This window comes from Garra rufa, chromosome 24, assembly GCF_049309525.1.
Source record: "Garra rufa chromosome 24, GarRuf1.0, whole genome shotgun sequence".
In the NCBI taxonomy this organism is placed as follows: domain Eukaryota; kingdom Metazoa; phylum Chordata; class Actinopteri; order Cypriniformes; family Cyprinidae; genus Garra; species Garra rufa.
The window spans coordinates 34,413,480-34,430,074 of record NC_133384.1 but is presented as its reverse complement, the minus strand read 5'-3'; the positions used below and the strand labels follow the sequence as shown (position 1 = coordinate 34,430,074).

Below are 16,595 nucleotides of genomic sequence, written 5' to 3'. Positions count from 1 at the left end.
TCTTGTTTGTAGTGTGATCAACATTTGTGTAAGGAGCAGATGTGTGTTAGGGAAGTAACACATAGTATCTTAATTATATTTTGCTAAAATGAACGAAATGACTCAAAAAAAAAGATTTGTTCATTTTGCTGAACGAGACTCAAAGGTCCGAGTCGGTATAATGATCCGAACTTCCCATCACTAGAAGGAGCAGAAGCAGTTGATAATAAAATAATGGCATAATAAAAGCTGCTTTCCAGCCATGTGTCTTGCTCGTCTCTCATTAGCATCTCTCATTTCACTTCCATGGCTTCCAGACACACCCTGCTTCATACTACAGTGACTTTAACAAATCTTTAATACCTTACCTCTATCTATGAACATTATTTCTGGCCGAGTCCTATCAGCTGCATTGATGCATAGGAGATGAAGACAACAACTAACAACAAACTACGCCTTTGTTTCTTTGTTTGTTTTGAATATGCGCCCTCGAGTGGCAAAAACTACATACTGTGCTTAATTAAGTCAATTCCAAAGTAATTTAACAAAATAATTATGTTATGGTCACTGTTTATTGTAAGATTTAACTAGCTAATATGAAGGTTTTAACAGTCATCGACTTAATTTACCCAAGGCAGTGAGTTTCTTCTCTTTTTTTAGTCAACTAACCACATTTTACATTAAGGCAACGAAAGCTATTATATTTCGATAAAAAATATGATAAAGATAATCTTTTTTTTTTCTTTGGAATAACATGCACTCACAACCCATTCAAAATATCACCAGGATTGTATTAAAAAAGGTGAACTGTGACTTCAGGTTGACTTTAAACCGTACAACCTCCACTGACGATCGCTGTGAGCTATTGTACTTTGACATTAGGAGTTAATTATATCGTTTAACTGAGAGAGTTTTTCCATTAATGAAAGAGCAGATATGGTGTACATTCATGACGAGAGGCTCAAAAAATGTAATTAAAAAAGCCTCAAGGGTGGTGATGAACCTCTTTGTATCTCCTCAAACGTGCGAGATGCGTTAATCTGTCCGCGGTTACAGAAAATGAAGCGTAGCGTGTCTCGGCAGTAGACCATGTCATTTAAACTCCACATCTAAACATCTTGTTGTTTACATAAGCAGCCCTCATCTCTGGCCTCTCCTCCCGGCGCTCATGCAGCTCCGAGGCTCTCTCTCTTTCTCTCCCCCTCTTTCTGTTGTTTTGAAACACTGATCATCTCTGATTAGGAGGAAGTGCTTCCCTCCAGACATGTGGCATTTCACACTCATTATACCTAGCTGTGATCGCTCCTCTTTTCTTTATCGTTAAATCAGTCCTTTTCTCTCTTTATCTCTCCTGTTCTAATTTCTTGTGTCTTTAAAATACAGAACATCTACTCATTTATGAGGATTACTAGCAAATAGACTGGTACAGAAGGGTTTTTTTGTTTTTTCTTAGTTTTTTAGTATAAAATTATACTTTAAAAATACTATTGAGGTTACATTTTAAGGAATAGTTCACCCAAAAATAACATTTTGATGAAAATGTACTTACCCACAGGCCATCCAAGATGTAGATGAGTTTGTTTCTTCACCAGATTTGGAGAAATTATGCATTCCATCACTTGCTCACCAGTGGAGTGAATGGGTGCCGTCAGAATGAGAGTCTAAACAGCTGATCAAAGTAATCCACCCCACTCCAGTTCAACAATTAACATCTTGTGAAGCCAAAAGCTGTGTTTGTAAGAAAACAAATCCACCATTAATGCATTTTTAACTTTTTTAACATTCAAACTGTTGCTTTCTCTATTCATAATATAGCTTCTCCAGTGAAAATGTTTTGTATGAATATATGCACAGCCCAAAATAGGTCTAAACAAGTATGTGGGGACATTTTGATGTGAGAGGACAACAGAGAAAGGACTTATACATTAGAGGAAGTGATATTATGGATTATGGATTTATTAATTTATGGACTGGAGTGGGGTGGATTACTTTGATCAGCTGTTTGGACTCTCATTCTGACGGCACCCATTCACTGCAGAGGATCCATTGGTGAGCAAGTGAGCATAGCAGCTGTCTATGTAGACAACAGACGGCACACACCAAAGTGTTAGAAAAATCCCATTTATTAGCAAAAGCAAAAATCTATAAGCTGTTACATTTAGATATCTAGATACATTTTACAGGTCATAACTATTGCGATATATACAGGACATCATTTCAGATAGTGGTCATCATCATCATAAACCATCATCACTGTTACACCTAGAGTAAGTAATAACTTAGTGGCCTTAAATTCATTTTAATGGTACAGTCGAGGTCAAAAGTTTACACCCCCCTTTCAGAATCTGCAAAATGTTACTTATTTGACCAAAATAAGAGGGATCATACAAAATGCATGTTATTTTTAATTTAGTACTGAACTGACTAAGACATTTCACATAAAATATGTTTACATATAGTCCACAGTTGATTCTAAATACTGTGTTGTTACCTGAATGATTCACAGCGGGGTTTTTTGTTTTTCTGTTATTTAGTGATAGTTGTTTATGAGTCCCTTGTTTGACCTGAACAATTAAACCGCCTGCTGTTTTTCAGAAAAATCCTTCAGGTCCCACAAATTATTTGGTTTTCCAGCATTTTGTGTATTTGAACCCTTTCCAGCAATGACTGTATGATTTTGTGATCCATCTTTTCACACTTAGGATAACTGAGGGACTCATATGCAACTATTAAGGTTCAAACGCTCACTGATGCTCCAGAAGGATAAACCATGCTTTAAGAGTCGGGGGTGAAAACTTTTGAACAGGATGAAGATGTGTACTTTTTTATTTTGCCTAAATACCATATTTAGATAGTTGTATGTTTCCCAGAAATAATGTACCCAGATCTTCAAATTCAAAACGTTTTCACCCCTGGGCTCTTAATGCATGGTTTTACTTTCTGAAGCATCAGTGAGCATTTGAACCTTCTGTAATAGTTGCGTAAGAGTCCCTCAGTTGTCCAGTGTGAAAAGATGGATCTCAAAATCTTACAGTCATTGTTGGAAAGGGTTCAAATACATAAAAATGCTGTAAAACCAAAGAATTTGTGGGACCTGAAGGATTTTTCTGAAAAACAGCAGGCGGTTTAATTGTTCAGGTCAAACAAGGGACTCATAAACAACTATCACTAAATAACAGAAAAACAAAAAACCCCGCTGTGAATAATTCAGGTAACAACACAGTATTAAGAATCAAGAGTATGCAAACCTTTGAACAGGGTCATTTTTATAAACTCAATTATTTTCTCTTGTGGACTATATGAAAACATCTTATGTGAAATATCTTATTAAGGTCAGTACTAAATCAACAATAACATGCATTTTGTTTGATCCCTATTATTTGGGTAAAATAATTTTGCAGATTCTGAATAGTGATGTAAACTTTTGACCTCAACTGTAATATTAGCCACATCATAATTCATTGGTAAAAACAACAATGAACGGGTTTAGCTTTAGCTATTAGCTGAAATTAAAGCTTAGCTTTATTCGTGTTAGCACTTCCACATCCACACATCAATCACAAACAGATGCATTACTATGATTCACAACAGACTCTCAAGGACGAGGTGTAAATTTACAGCAGTCAAAACCGGGTGCATACACTCATTAAGATTTCAGGGTATCATTTAAGGTCATTCACCTCACATTATGTCGGAGATATTGATAAACATCAGTGCAGATTCACAGATTGATCATACATACAAAGACAACATCATAATGAAATATCAACACTCACTTGAAACCCTGAAGGCCGACTCTTTCGTTCTGGTTGATTTCATGCGTCTGTTGAAGGTATTTGGGCAGATTCAAGAATCGAAAACCACTTCCTGTTGTGTTCTCATTGGATCCAGGCTTTAAAACCATGTGTCTACTATAACAAAACATACAGGGCCATTCCCTTCAGGGGAGGAATAATGAATCATTTGATCCTTTTAACAAATTATCCAGTGTTTTGTGACTCAGTTATGAGTGTATAGCTGTTGAATTTCAGGTGAAAGTACCCTGTGGCAAACAAAACCATAGAGGTAAAACAGAAATGACAAAGAAAGATAAGAAATCTTTTGGAACCTAAACAATGGCTGGGGTGTTAATCAACTAGAATCAATTGCATATCTTACCTACAGACTGAGACTGAACTCGATGGCCTTTTGACCTCTAGTCACTATACAGCATGAAGCCAGCGAAAGTGCTATACTTGTTGCTGTTCCCGCCATGCGCTTTCCCGCCATCCAGCTTGATGGAGATCTCATCCCCGGGGTCGAGGTGCAAGATGACAGTGTTTGAGGCGTAGTCATAACTCTGATCCTGATCCTGAGCGATGGCACTGGCTCTCACCTGCACAGAGAGGAAAAGGAACAAGAGAGACCTTCAGCTCAATGTGACATTTAATACAGCGGTTCAGTTTTTCGTCAAAAAACCTGAAAGAGTGATTGATAATAATTGTATATAAACTATATCTTCAATAAAATTTGAATTTTATTCAGCAAGAATTCAATTAAAGTGACAGTAAAGACATTTATATGTTACAAAAGATTTATATTTTAAGTTAATTTGAACTTTTTTTTATTCATAAAACAAAACATATTCATTAAAAAGCACAACTGTTACAGTGATAATAATCACAAATGTTTCTTGAGCAGCAAATCAGCATTTTAGAATGATTTCTGAAGGATCATGTGACACTGAAGATGCTGAAAATTCAGCTTTGCATCACAGGAATAAATTACATATTAAAATACATAGCAAAATTAAGCATTTATTTTGATTTCTAAAACTATTTCACAATATTACTGTTTTTACTGTATTTTTGATTAAATAAATGCAGGCTTAGGTGGGCATAAAAGAGATTTCTTTTAAACAACGTTGCTAATCTCAAACTTTTGAATCGTTATATATATCCCAGTCACATTTTCTTAGTTAATAAATATCATTTACACTCATAATTTTTTTAATACATTATATATTTTTACATTAACAGTTTAATTAATATTCTGTTTAGTTAAAGCCAAGTATGAATCTCTTCAAGTTGTTTTTATGCATTTTACATTTTAATACGTCACGCTTTGGTCAGCTACCCGGATGTACGGCCATATTGGAGATACTCAGATGTAAACAACAGCATGGATTGCATGGTTAATGTCCTACTGAATATGTTGTTCTGCTAATTTATGCTGTCTAAACCATGTACAAATTGAGTGGAAGCTACTAAATTTAATTATATATAGAAGGACTCAGTGTGCAGGAAAGGGTGCAATATTTTGACAAACTTAAGTTATTAGGTGGTAAAGATGCATACAAGCAGTATTCATTAAGATATTAGCCTAATATTTCACCAACCTGACCGGAAATGATAAGAACAAACATGAATGTTGTCAAGACTCTTGCTTTGGAAATCCTGATTCAGTTTGGCCAACCACAAATGGCTTTTGTTCCTCAGACAGTTTTTTTTTACACTCTTCTCCTTGATTTGTTATAACTTTTGGCAGTCTATAGTACTCCAAATGTTTTACCCGATCAAAACATGATATTAATTGACTAGTTTCAGCAGCTATAATCAGCAAAATATGCGAGTTTCGTTCGGGTTAGTGGCATTGTTTATGTTCAAACAATCATCAATATGGCCGAGGCCGACTAATGACGCGTTGTGAAAACACTCTATTCCAAAATAATAACTCAAGGCAGTGACATTTTCAACAATATATGTTTTCGTGAACGTATGTAAAATATTTTTGTATATTTCAAATCATCAGTCATCAAAGCTCTGTAAATATTGTTCATAGACAGAGACAATTTAAATTTCTCCAAGCTGATTACTCACTAAAAACTCCCACAGACCATGTTTTCATGCCATTTGAAGTCTTATTAAGTGGTTATGTGTAAGTGTGTGAGTTGTTTACTTTTTAGATGTATCATTCAATCTTTCAAATGAACCATTAAAAGGAGTAGTTCACTTCCAGAACAGAAATGCACAGATAATGTACTCTGCCCCTTGTCATCCAAGATGTTCATGTCTTATTTCTTCAGTCGTAAAGAAATTTATTTATTTATTTTTTTGAGGAAAACATTTCAGGATTTCTCTCCATATAGTGGACTTCTATGGTGCCCCCAAGTTTGAACTTCCAAAATGCAGTTTAAATGCAGCTTCAAAGAGCTCGAAACGATCCCAGTCGAGGAAGAAGGGTCTTATCTAGCGAAACAATCGGTTATTTTCTATAATAAATTACAATTTATATACTTTTTAACCTCAAACGCACGTCTTGTCTAACTGCGTGAAATCTGTGTATTCCGGTTCAATACAGTTAGGGTATGTCAAAAAACTCCCATCATTTTCTCCTCCAACTTCAAAATCATCCTACAACGGTGCAGAAGTATGACCCAGTGTTTACAAAGTGAACGTGCAAAGAAGATCAAACGCTCTTCACAAAAAAGAGATAAAACAGCAATGCAGGACAAGTTTTTCTAAATACCCTAACTGTATTGAACCAGATTACACAGAGTTCACACAGAGTTAGACAAAATGAATGTTTGAGGTTAAAAAGTATACAAACCGTACATTTTTGGAAAATAACCCCTCGTTTTGCTAGATAAGACCCTTCTTCCTCGGCTGGGATCACTTATAGCCCTTTGTATCATTTATACTGTATTTTGGAAGTTCAAACTCTGGAGCTCTATAGAAGTCCATTATATTGAGAGAAATTCTGAAATGTTTTCCTCAAAAAATCCAATTCCTTTATGACTGAAGAAAGAAAGACATGAATATCTTGGATGGCAAGGGGGTGAGTACATTATCTGTAAATTTTTGTTCTGGAAATGAACTACTCCTTTAAGGACATTACATTGTTTATTCAGAGTGAACCAATCACAGCCGATCATAACCAGCCATATCAAATTATATCCCCTGCTCTCATGCGACTTTCCCCTATTCATTCTTAATTACCCCCACCAAACTCACGGCATGCTTTAGGGGGTCTGTTAAAACTCAATGGGCTCAGGAGGGACAAGACAGACGTGGATTCCTGCTATTACTTTACCTGCCAGTGTCACTGTTGGACAAGGTTTCCTTTTTAAAAATATTAATTTATACACTTTATAATGTTATATTTTGCATTTGCCAATATTTGCATAGTTTTGTTTTTGTACTACAATTACAAATACTATTTTTTCTCATCCAATATTTTGAGGAGGTCATATATGTGACCCTGGACCACAAGGGTCATAAGGGTCAATTTTTTGAAATTGAGATTTATACATCACATAAAAGCTGAATAAATAAGCTTTCCATTGATGTTTAGTTTGTTAGGATTGGACAATATTTGGAACAATCTGGAATCTGAGGGTGCAAAAAAAATATATATATATTGAGAAAAATCACCATTAAAATTGTTCTTAGCAATGCATATTACTAAACAAAAATTAAGTTTTGATATGTTTGTGGAAGAAAATTTACAAAATATCTTCATGGAACATGATCTTTACTTGATATCCTAATGATTTTTGGCATAAGAGAAAAATGGATCATTTTGACCCATACAATGTATTTTTACCTATTGCTACAAATATACCTGTGCTACTTAAAACTGGTTTTGTGGTCCAGAGTCACATATATAGTCATATGTACATAGTCCTATGCGTTAAGTCATACGGGTAAACAAATAACTTTAATTTCTGGATGAAGAATTTCTTTACAGCTTTTCTTTAGGTGAGACTGATGGGATTGAAACCCTGTTTTTTTTTTTTTCCTGTTTATGCAACGCCATATCATCTCATTACTTTGATGACATACTGTCTGACTCTCAAATTACCAGCTGTGTTTTTTCCGGCAGATTAAAATAAGCTAACAATGTTTTCATGAATCTGTTTCGAATAGCTGATGGTTTATCTGTGCCTCTTCTAAAGCAGACCTTTTAAAAATGTAAATTATGAAAATGCGATCAGAAGTAAAGCTGGAGGCAAACAAGAATTGGATTTTCCTCAGTTCATTTAAATACATGAATTCTACAAAGGAAATGTTGTTGCAAGCCTTAAACAACTCTTCTTCCTTCATAGAGGATTTCAGCAATTCCGATAAAACTAACAGGCATTAATATACAATTCAATACATAACATGAAAGCAGTTTTAAAAAATAAAAAAAACAGCGAAACCACTTCATGCACGTTCTCAAAGAAAATGTATGCTGTTATTTGCACATGGTTTACACGTGCATTGCATTAAGTAAATGAAATGAAACCCCAGCATCAATGCACTACTCAGATCCAGACATCTTAAATGCAAAATAATCAGTTAACTGTATGATTTGAGCTAAAGAAGCATAATTTATCACCCAGTGCTGCCAGGTCTATGCAATTGAAACATAATTTTGTCAAGGACTTTTGGTGATTTTGTTCTTTCTTCATTCAGCTGCATATAACCTGTAATTGCATGCCCATTGCCTGCATAGAAAAAGGCAGTCGGGGGGTTTTACCAGACGGCCACAGAGTGCCTTAAAAGGGACTTTGAAAAGGGACCAATACGCTTTGACATATTGAGCTGTTTCTCACTGTGAAATGTGGGTTTGCGTCCAGTCTGTGTCACATTCCCATCACATTCTCACCACTCTCCTCATTATTTCCAGCCTCTATAAATAAAACAAGCCACCTCCCATTCAAAACCAGTCATGTTGGGCAAACAGCTTTAAGTAGGAATGAGTTAATGCGATAAAATAGAGCTTTAAGTGTTTATTTGGAAGCCTGAGAGGATGGATAATTTTGTCATTTACTTTTTTGACCGACAGGGACTGAAGTCGCTCAAATACGAGAACATCAGTCAGACGGTGAAATGCTGTCGCTGTGGGCCATCACTCTCCACGTTCATATGAGTAACACAGCTGACTCAAGCACACAGCATGCGTGGGTGTGTATTTATACATGTCTGTATCGGTGTTTGAACCGATATCCGTCATGTGCGTTTCCATGTGTATGACTGACCCGAGCATGAAGGAACTATAATTAGAGCCCACAGCCTAGCTAAAGCAAAGGAGCTAAAATATATTCAGATTAGCCATGTGTGCACTATTGCTGTTAACAGCAGCACAAAATGCATCTTAAAATATATATGTGACCCTGGACCACAAAACCAGTAATAAGGTTACAAACATCAGTTTAAAACTGAGATATATTCATTAACTGAAAGCTGAATAAATAAGCTTTCCATTGATGTATGATTTGTTAGGATGGAACAATATTTGAAAATGTGCAAAAAAAATCAAAGTTTTGATATATTTACAGTAGAAATTTTACAAAATATCTTCATGGAACATGATTATTACTTAATATCCTAATGATTTTTGGCATAAAGGAAAAATTGATAATTTTGACCCATACAATGTATTTTTGGCTATTGCTACAAATATACCTGTGCTACTTAAAGGAGTAGTTCACTTTCAGAACAAAAATTTACAGATAATGTACTCACCCCCCTGTCATTCAAGAGGTTCATGTCGTAAGGAAATTATGTTTTTTGAGGAAAACATTTTAGGATTTCTCTCTATATAATGGACTTCTAAAGTGCCCAGAGTTTGAACTTCTAAAATGCAGCTTCAAAGGGCTCTAAACGATCACAGCTGAGGAAATAAGGGTCTTATCTAGCAAAGCGATTGGTTATTTTCTAAAAAAAAAAAAAATCACAATTTATATACTTTTTAACCTCAAATGTTCGTCCTGTCTAGCTCTGTGTGTTCTGGTTCATGACAGTTAGGGTATGTCAAAATACTCCCATTTCATTTGAGCGTTTGAGATTAAAAAGTATATAAGTTGTAAATGTTTTTAGAAAATAACCAATCGTTTCGCTAGATTAGGCCTTTCTTCCTCGGCTGGGATCATTTAGAGCCCTTTGAAGCTGCATTTAAACTGCATTTTGGAAGTTCAAACTTGGGGGCTCCATAGAAGTCCACTATATGGAGAGAAATCCTGAAATGTTTTCCTCAAAAAACATAATTTCTTGACGACTGAAGAAAGAAAGACATGAACATCTTGGACGACAAGGGGGTGAGTAAATTATCTGTAAATTTTTGTTCTGAAAGTGAACTAATCCTTTAAGACCTAAGTTTTTTTGGTCCAAGCGTCACATATATGCATCTTAAAATCATGAAGCAGGCCTCAATGCATATTCTGATGTGAGCGGCATCTTTAAAGTATTTATTTTGCATGTGTGAAAAATTCAGAATGACACACTGAGGGATACCAGAAGACGAGTATAGTATGCATACACACATACACACATACACACACAGACACACAGCAGCCCTTCTGACTAGAGGCGAACTCTTGGTTCAGTGAAACCTTTCCTGCGTTGGCCATAGACATGACGGAAGTTCATCTCAAATATGAAACTGACCTTTGCTGGAAAGCAACCCTAAATGCACTCTCTGTTACATACCGGATATCCTGAATATGAATATTCAGATTGAATACCACTGGAGTGGAATTATTCAGAAACTCGAGGAATTACATCCTTGTGGCAGTCAGTGTTATGTAATGTATGCATTGCATATGCTGTTAGAAAAATACGCACCTTATCTTTCTGTTAAAACAGACACAGACATGTAAATCTGTAGTCTTTATAATTAACATTATATAAAACAGCAGACGGCAATAAATTCCATAATTCGGGTAAATATGTGTACTGTAAATCCTTTTTTTTGTTCACTGTGTTGCCAGCTGTAGGCATTATTAATGCTCAGATGCACAACATAATATGACTTAAAAATGTAAATTGATAGATCTTAAGGGCTAAGGGTTATGCATAGACTGTAAAAAGTTTAAATGTGACCCTGGACCACAAAATCAGCCATAAGTCACATGGGTATCTCTGTAGCAATAGCCAAAAATACAGTGTACAGGTCAAAATTATAGATTTTTTTATGCCACAAAACCATTAGGATATTAAGTAAAGATCATGTTCCATAAAATATTTTGTACATTTTCTACGCTAAATATATTAAAACTTAATTTTTGATTAGTAATATGCATTGCTAAGAACTTAATTTGGACAACTTTAAAGGCGATTTTCTCAATATATAGATTTTTTTGCACCCTTACATTCTAGATTTTCAAACAGTTGTATCTCAGTCAAATATTGTACTATCCTAACAAACCACACATTAATGGAAAGCTTATTCATAACTGGTTTTGTGTTCCTAGGTCACAAATGTGTTACCATAAGGTATTCTTACCAGACATGGCCCTTAAAAATGACTTCTAATGTTGATTTAGTCATACTAATAAAAGTAAATTATATTATTGATTCTTTTTGCATTGTAGTAAAATATGTGTTTTCATAAACTTCAGTACAGGTGTGTTAGCAGCAAAACTCTTACCTGTCCATTTTTCAGGAGATCCGCCCACATACTGGTTCCATCCCCTCCTCTCATTAGGACATTGTATGTGAAGAAGTAGGTCCCAGGAACCTTGCAAACAAATTTCCCAGTCGCTCCATCGTAGTTATTCCCAATGTTCGTAACTATGTCGTCAAACCTCAGAACCTCATAGCCCTCCTGCGGATTTCGTAGACCTGCGTAAAAGGCCACGCGGGGTCCCATGGTATAGACGGCTGTCCCCATTCCGGTAGCTGTTCTTCCACCCAGAGCAAAGATGTCCGGTCGTTCTGTGTGGTTTTTATTTCCCGGTGGCCCCATTGGTCCAGGAGGACCTGGCTCTCCAGGTGGTCCCGGGGGTCCTGGAGGTCCAGGCGGTCCTGGTAGCCCTGGTTTTCCTTGGCGGCCGGGTTTGCCCTGTGGTCCGTGGGCGTAGGTGGGCAAGGGGGGTCCCATGCTGTGATCAGTCAGCGCCTCCGCTTCCAACTGGGTATTAGTAATAGCCGTGCCTGTTCCGATACCGGCCGTAGTGCCGGATTTTTCAAGGAAGGGGTCGCAGACCATTCGGCAAGTGCCCAGCATCTCGTACTGACCTCCGTTTTCTGTGCTGCCCGCCAGATGAACCAGAACAGGAATGAGGATCACCAGTACCAAGAGCAGCATGACGGCCACGCCAGCCCCCAGCAGGGTCTTCCGTCCCAGGCTGAAGCGGGAAAGCGGCTGGGCCGCCAGCGCGGAGCTCTCGCCGCAAGCCGGAATATTGACCTCTGGAAGTGAGAGGGAACGAGCTCCCTCAACGTCAGGTGCTCACGGAGATGAGAGGGGAAATGAGACCACCAGGAATCTCAGATGAGTGTGTGTATGCCTTACTTGCTTGAAAGAGAGAGAGAGAGAGAGAGCATTCACTGTTTCAGTAGGTGAGTGGAGAGAATTGTTTGGGCGTTGAGGAAGGAAGTAGGATTGAGAGACAGAGAGAGAATGCCCTTCTAGTGGGTTTCTTTGTATGACTCAAAAAGGACAAGTGGGAGGAGGCTTTCTGCAAATGAAGAAACAGTGGGAGAGCGAGAGAGAATAAGAGAGATAGAAGGGTATTTGGGGAAACCCAACGCCAAGTCCTTTAAGTGTGTTTTATTGTGCGCTCTTTTGAAATATGATTTGATTTTCCACTTGTTGAGCAGCAGGACTCGATGGCAGGGTTTAGACGTGGTGGTTAGATAAAGCACAAGACGAGAGGGAAGACGAGGAAGAGATAGTCTGTTTTCTCTGTCTGCGTGATGGTCAAGTAAATATGACAGGATGCATCCTAAGCGTCAGTTAATCGAAAGGGACACCTGCTGAGTGCAAGCAAAAGGATTTTTCCGCTTCCCTCTTTCTGTGTTACTCAAAACCGCCCTTGACGCATCTTCCTGGCATCATTATGTAATTATGTCATTGTTTATTTATCTGTGGTAAACACATAGTATTTCTTTCATGGCTCCCTCGGATTATGAGAACACGCTACAGGCATGCTCATAATTGTCTCGTTTCATTAAATAAACGCTAACTCTTATGAGAGTTGATGATCATTTGTTGTCTTGTGCTATGATCCAAGTGTCCCAGGAATAGCTGGCTACTGTAATGAACATTACATTTACTATATTTGTTCATTCACATGGTATTTTGATCCAAAGCGCATACACTGTAAGTCAGCACAACTCTGCTTCCCCATGGCATTAAAGAATGTCATTCGTGTCACCCAAGATGTTCATGTTTTTCCCTCCTCAGTCGAAAAGAAATGAAGGTTTTTGAGCAAAACATTCCAAGATTTTTTCCATATTGTGGACTTCAATGGTGGCCAATGGGTAAAGGTATAAACTGCAGTTTCAATGCAGCTTCAAAGGGCTCTACATGATCCCAGCTGAGGAATAAGGGTCTTATCTGGTGAAATGATTAGTAATTTTCTTTAAAAAAATAACTGTTAATGCTTGTGTTTTGCACTAGCTCTGCAATGCACGTCTTCACGCATTCTTTAAACACATTGGAAAAAGTCACACACGGTTAGTTCTTTATCTGTGTACTTAGGATAGGATAGGGTGAACATCTCCAGCTTCAAAATCATTTGACTTCGTTGCTTTACCTTTTTTGTAAAGGACGTTTGCACATTTGCTTTTTAAACACTGGGTTGGTACTTCCGCCTACACCACGCGTGCCTGATTACGTAATGTGTGAGGTTGTGCAAGGCGAGCATCTGTGGTTAAAAAGTATATCAATTTGAATTTTTCTTAGAAAATGGCCAATCGTTTTGCTAGATAAGACACTTATTCCTTGTCTGGGATCATGTAGAGCCTCTTGAAGCTTCATTGAAACTGCAATTTGGACCTTTAACCCATTGGCCACCATTGAAGTCCACTATATGGAGAAAAATCCTAGAATGTTTACCTCAAAAACCTTTGTTTCTTTTCGACTGAAGAAAGAAAGACATGAACATCTTGGATGATATGGGGGCGAGTAAATGATCAAGAAAGTTCATTCTGGAAATGGACTTTTTCTTTAACCTGAAAAGATCAAGAAACAAGAAACTGTGAGATGTGAATGGTGAATTAGGGGCCAGTCTTAATTTTTTCATCAGGGACAAATTTGCATTTTTGGAACAGTTTCATCACAGGTCTTTGAAAGTTCAGTGTGACGTGCTCACCGGCGAACAATTAATTGCCCTTGTGATGAATTTTAGCCTCCAACGAAGTTCTGACAGTGTCAGAAATGATGCATCACAATCCCGCTGTGTGGCTGCTCCTACAACAGTCACCTAATTACGAATTGGTTTGAACACAATTAATGACGTAGTCTGTGTCTGAGAAATAGAAAAAGAACAGTTTGCACAATATCTTGGCAGTCTCCCAATGTATAATCACTTAGAAACTTGCCTCAAGATTACGAATTCTATCTTTCGTCCAGCCATGATAGATTTCAGTCACTTAAATTCTTTGTTATGCATGTCAACAAGGATGTCAAAACATGACTGGACTCTAATCAACTCAAACTCAAGTGTCAAACACAAGCAAAGTCCTTTGATGTACATTACACAGTCTGACATAAAATCATTACATTCACATCCATGCATTTGGAAGATGCTGTTATCTAAAGCTACTAACATTACATTAGACATGTACATTTCTGAGAAGGAAGAATCATAAAGGACCAAAAAAACCTGCACTGCATCCACCAACCTGAAGCGAAGAGCTCATGAAGATCACACAGGCGGCTGAAGCAGGTGGTAAATGGTTTCCTGAGGTTGCTGGTTTATTACAGGTTCTTTCTGGACATTTATTTAATGAACGTCAGGTCTGAAAGAAGACTTGCTTGGAAATGCACAGCCTTGGGCTTGTTATGGGTGCATTACTGGTACAGTGGTAGAATTTTCCCGCCATGCAGGACACCTGGGTCTGATTCCTAGCCAACACAAAAGATGTTCCATTGCAGCTGTAAGGCCTAATGCTCAATCTTGAGCATGGAGTTGGTAAAGTTAACATGAAATCATAACCAGGGTTATTATCATTGACCAAAACTAAAACATTTTATTAATTGAAATATAAATATTAGATTCATTAGCAAAAATTTGAAATGTTGCAACTAACTAATTTCAAGTAGATAGAAAATAAATCTAAAACTGTACTTCAACGCATGTTCCTGGTCTTATTGTGAACGAAACATCAATTATGTACACATAAGTGAATTTGTAATCATTTATCGAAATGTCATAACTTGTTCTTTATTTAGACAGTTGAGGTCCAACGTTTACATACACCTTGCAGAATCTGCAAAATGTTAATTATTTTACCAAAATAAGAGGAATCCTACAAAATGCATGTTATTTTTTATTTAGTACTAACCTTCTGATACTTGTTCATGAGTCCCTTGTTTCTTCTGAACAGTTAAATTGCCTGTTATTCTTCAGAAGAATCCTTCAGGTCCCAAAAATTCTTTGGTTTTTCAGCATTTTTGTATATTTGAACCCTTTCCAACAACAGCTGTATGATTTTGAAGGTTCAAACACTCACTGATGCTCCAGAAAGAAACACGATGCATTAAGAGCTGAAACTTTTTGAATTTGAAGATCAGGGTAAATTTAACTTATTTTGTCTACTGGGAAACATGTAAGTATCATCTGTAGCTTCTGAAGGTCAGTACTTCAGTGCCTTCTTCATTCTGTTCAAAAGTTTTCACCCCCAGCTCTTAATGCATCTTTTTTTCTTCTGGAGCATCAGTGAGCATTTGAACCTTCCGTAATAGTTGCATATGAGTCCCTCAGTTGTCCGCAGTGGATCTTAAAAGCATACAGTCTTTGTTGGAAAGGGTTCAAATACACAAAAATGCTGAAAAAACAAATAATTTGTGGGACTTGTTTTATTTGGGAATATGTTGCATTAAAAATTAGTTCTGAATTAATTTTATTCATTGGATTCCAGTTCAAGTTCCTAGCTTGCAATGAGCCATCACTTGAGAAGGGCACTTAAAGTGACAGTTCACCCGAAAAGAACTTCTCAATTTCAGTGTCATTCCAAACCTTATGTAAAAAATGTTTAAAAAATGTCTCAGTTATACATTCATACAATGAAAGCTAATGGGATTCCAATGTTCTTAATACAGGTTTGGAAGGACATCAAAGTGTAGAAACCATTTTTGGATGAAGTATCCCTTTAAATTCGTGTTGCTCCAGGGATTTTCTCTGTAACTTCACAGTGCCTTTCATTTGTCCCACCGCACGCAGCAGTCCAAAACTGAAAGTGCATTTTCACAAAAACATCGAATACTTTCCCATCCTCTCTTGTGGTCCGTGATGCTGTCATGGGACGTGATGAAGACTAGGGGAGGGCTTGCTGACTATCGCTGTGAGTCACTGAAACAGAGAGAATGTTGATCATTGGCTTTGGGGAACGAAGGCCGTGCGGAGCTCCGAGCGCAGTGACTCAAACCGTGGTGCCCTTGACGGCGGGCCGCAGTAATGCGACAAGAACAGAGACTTTTCCAGCCCTCCCCATGTAATTTACTTCCTCCACAGCTCTTCTCCTCCCCAAGCCTCCGCCAGCTGAGAACAACAAGCCCCTTGAGTCAGTCACAAGCCCCCAGAGAGATGCACGCGTCCTGCTCATCCTTGAGCGAGGGGGGATTTCTTGTTCCTCATTCGATTTTACTTGAAAGCTAACATAATGTACAGATAAACCTCAGGCTGGGCCGGAGACCATGAT

At 37.5% G+C, this 16,595-nt stretch overlaps 1 protein-coding gene across 1 annotated transcript; it reads right to left on the bottom strand.

Moving 5' to 3' along the window:
• Positions 1 to 2,084: 2,084 nt before the first annotated feature.
• Positions 2,085 to 12,347, bottom strand: LOC141300828 (C1q-related factor-like). The gene is made up of 3 exons (XM_073831120.1): positions 11,374 to 12,347; positions 4,138 to 4,354; positions 2,085 to 4,021 (listed from the first exon to the last, which is right to left on the bottom strand). Exons 1-2 carry the CDS (start codon positions 12,031 to 12,033, stop codon positions 4,175 to 4,177), a joined length of 840 nt encoding a protein of 279 aa, XP_073687221.1. The 5' UTR covers positions 12,034 to 12,347; the 3' UTR covers positions 2,085 to 4,021; positions 4,138 to 4,174.
• Positions 12,348 to 16,595: the final 4,248 nt, after the last annotated feature.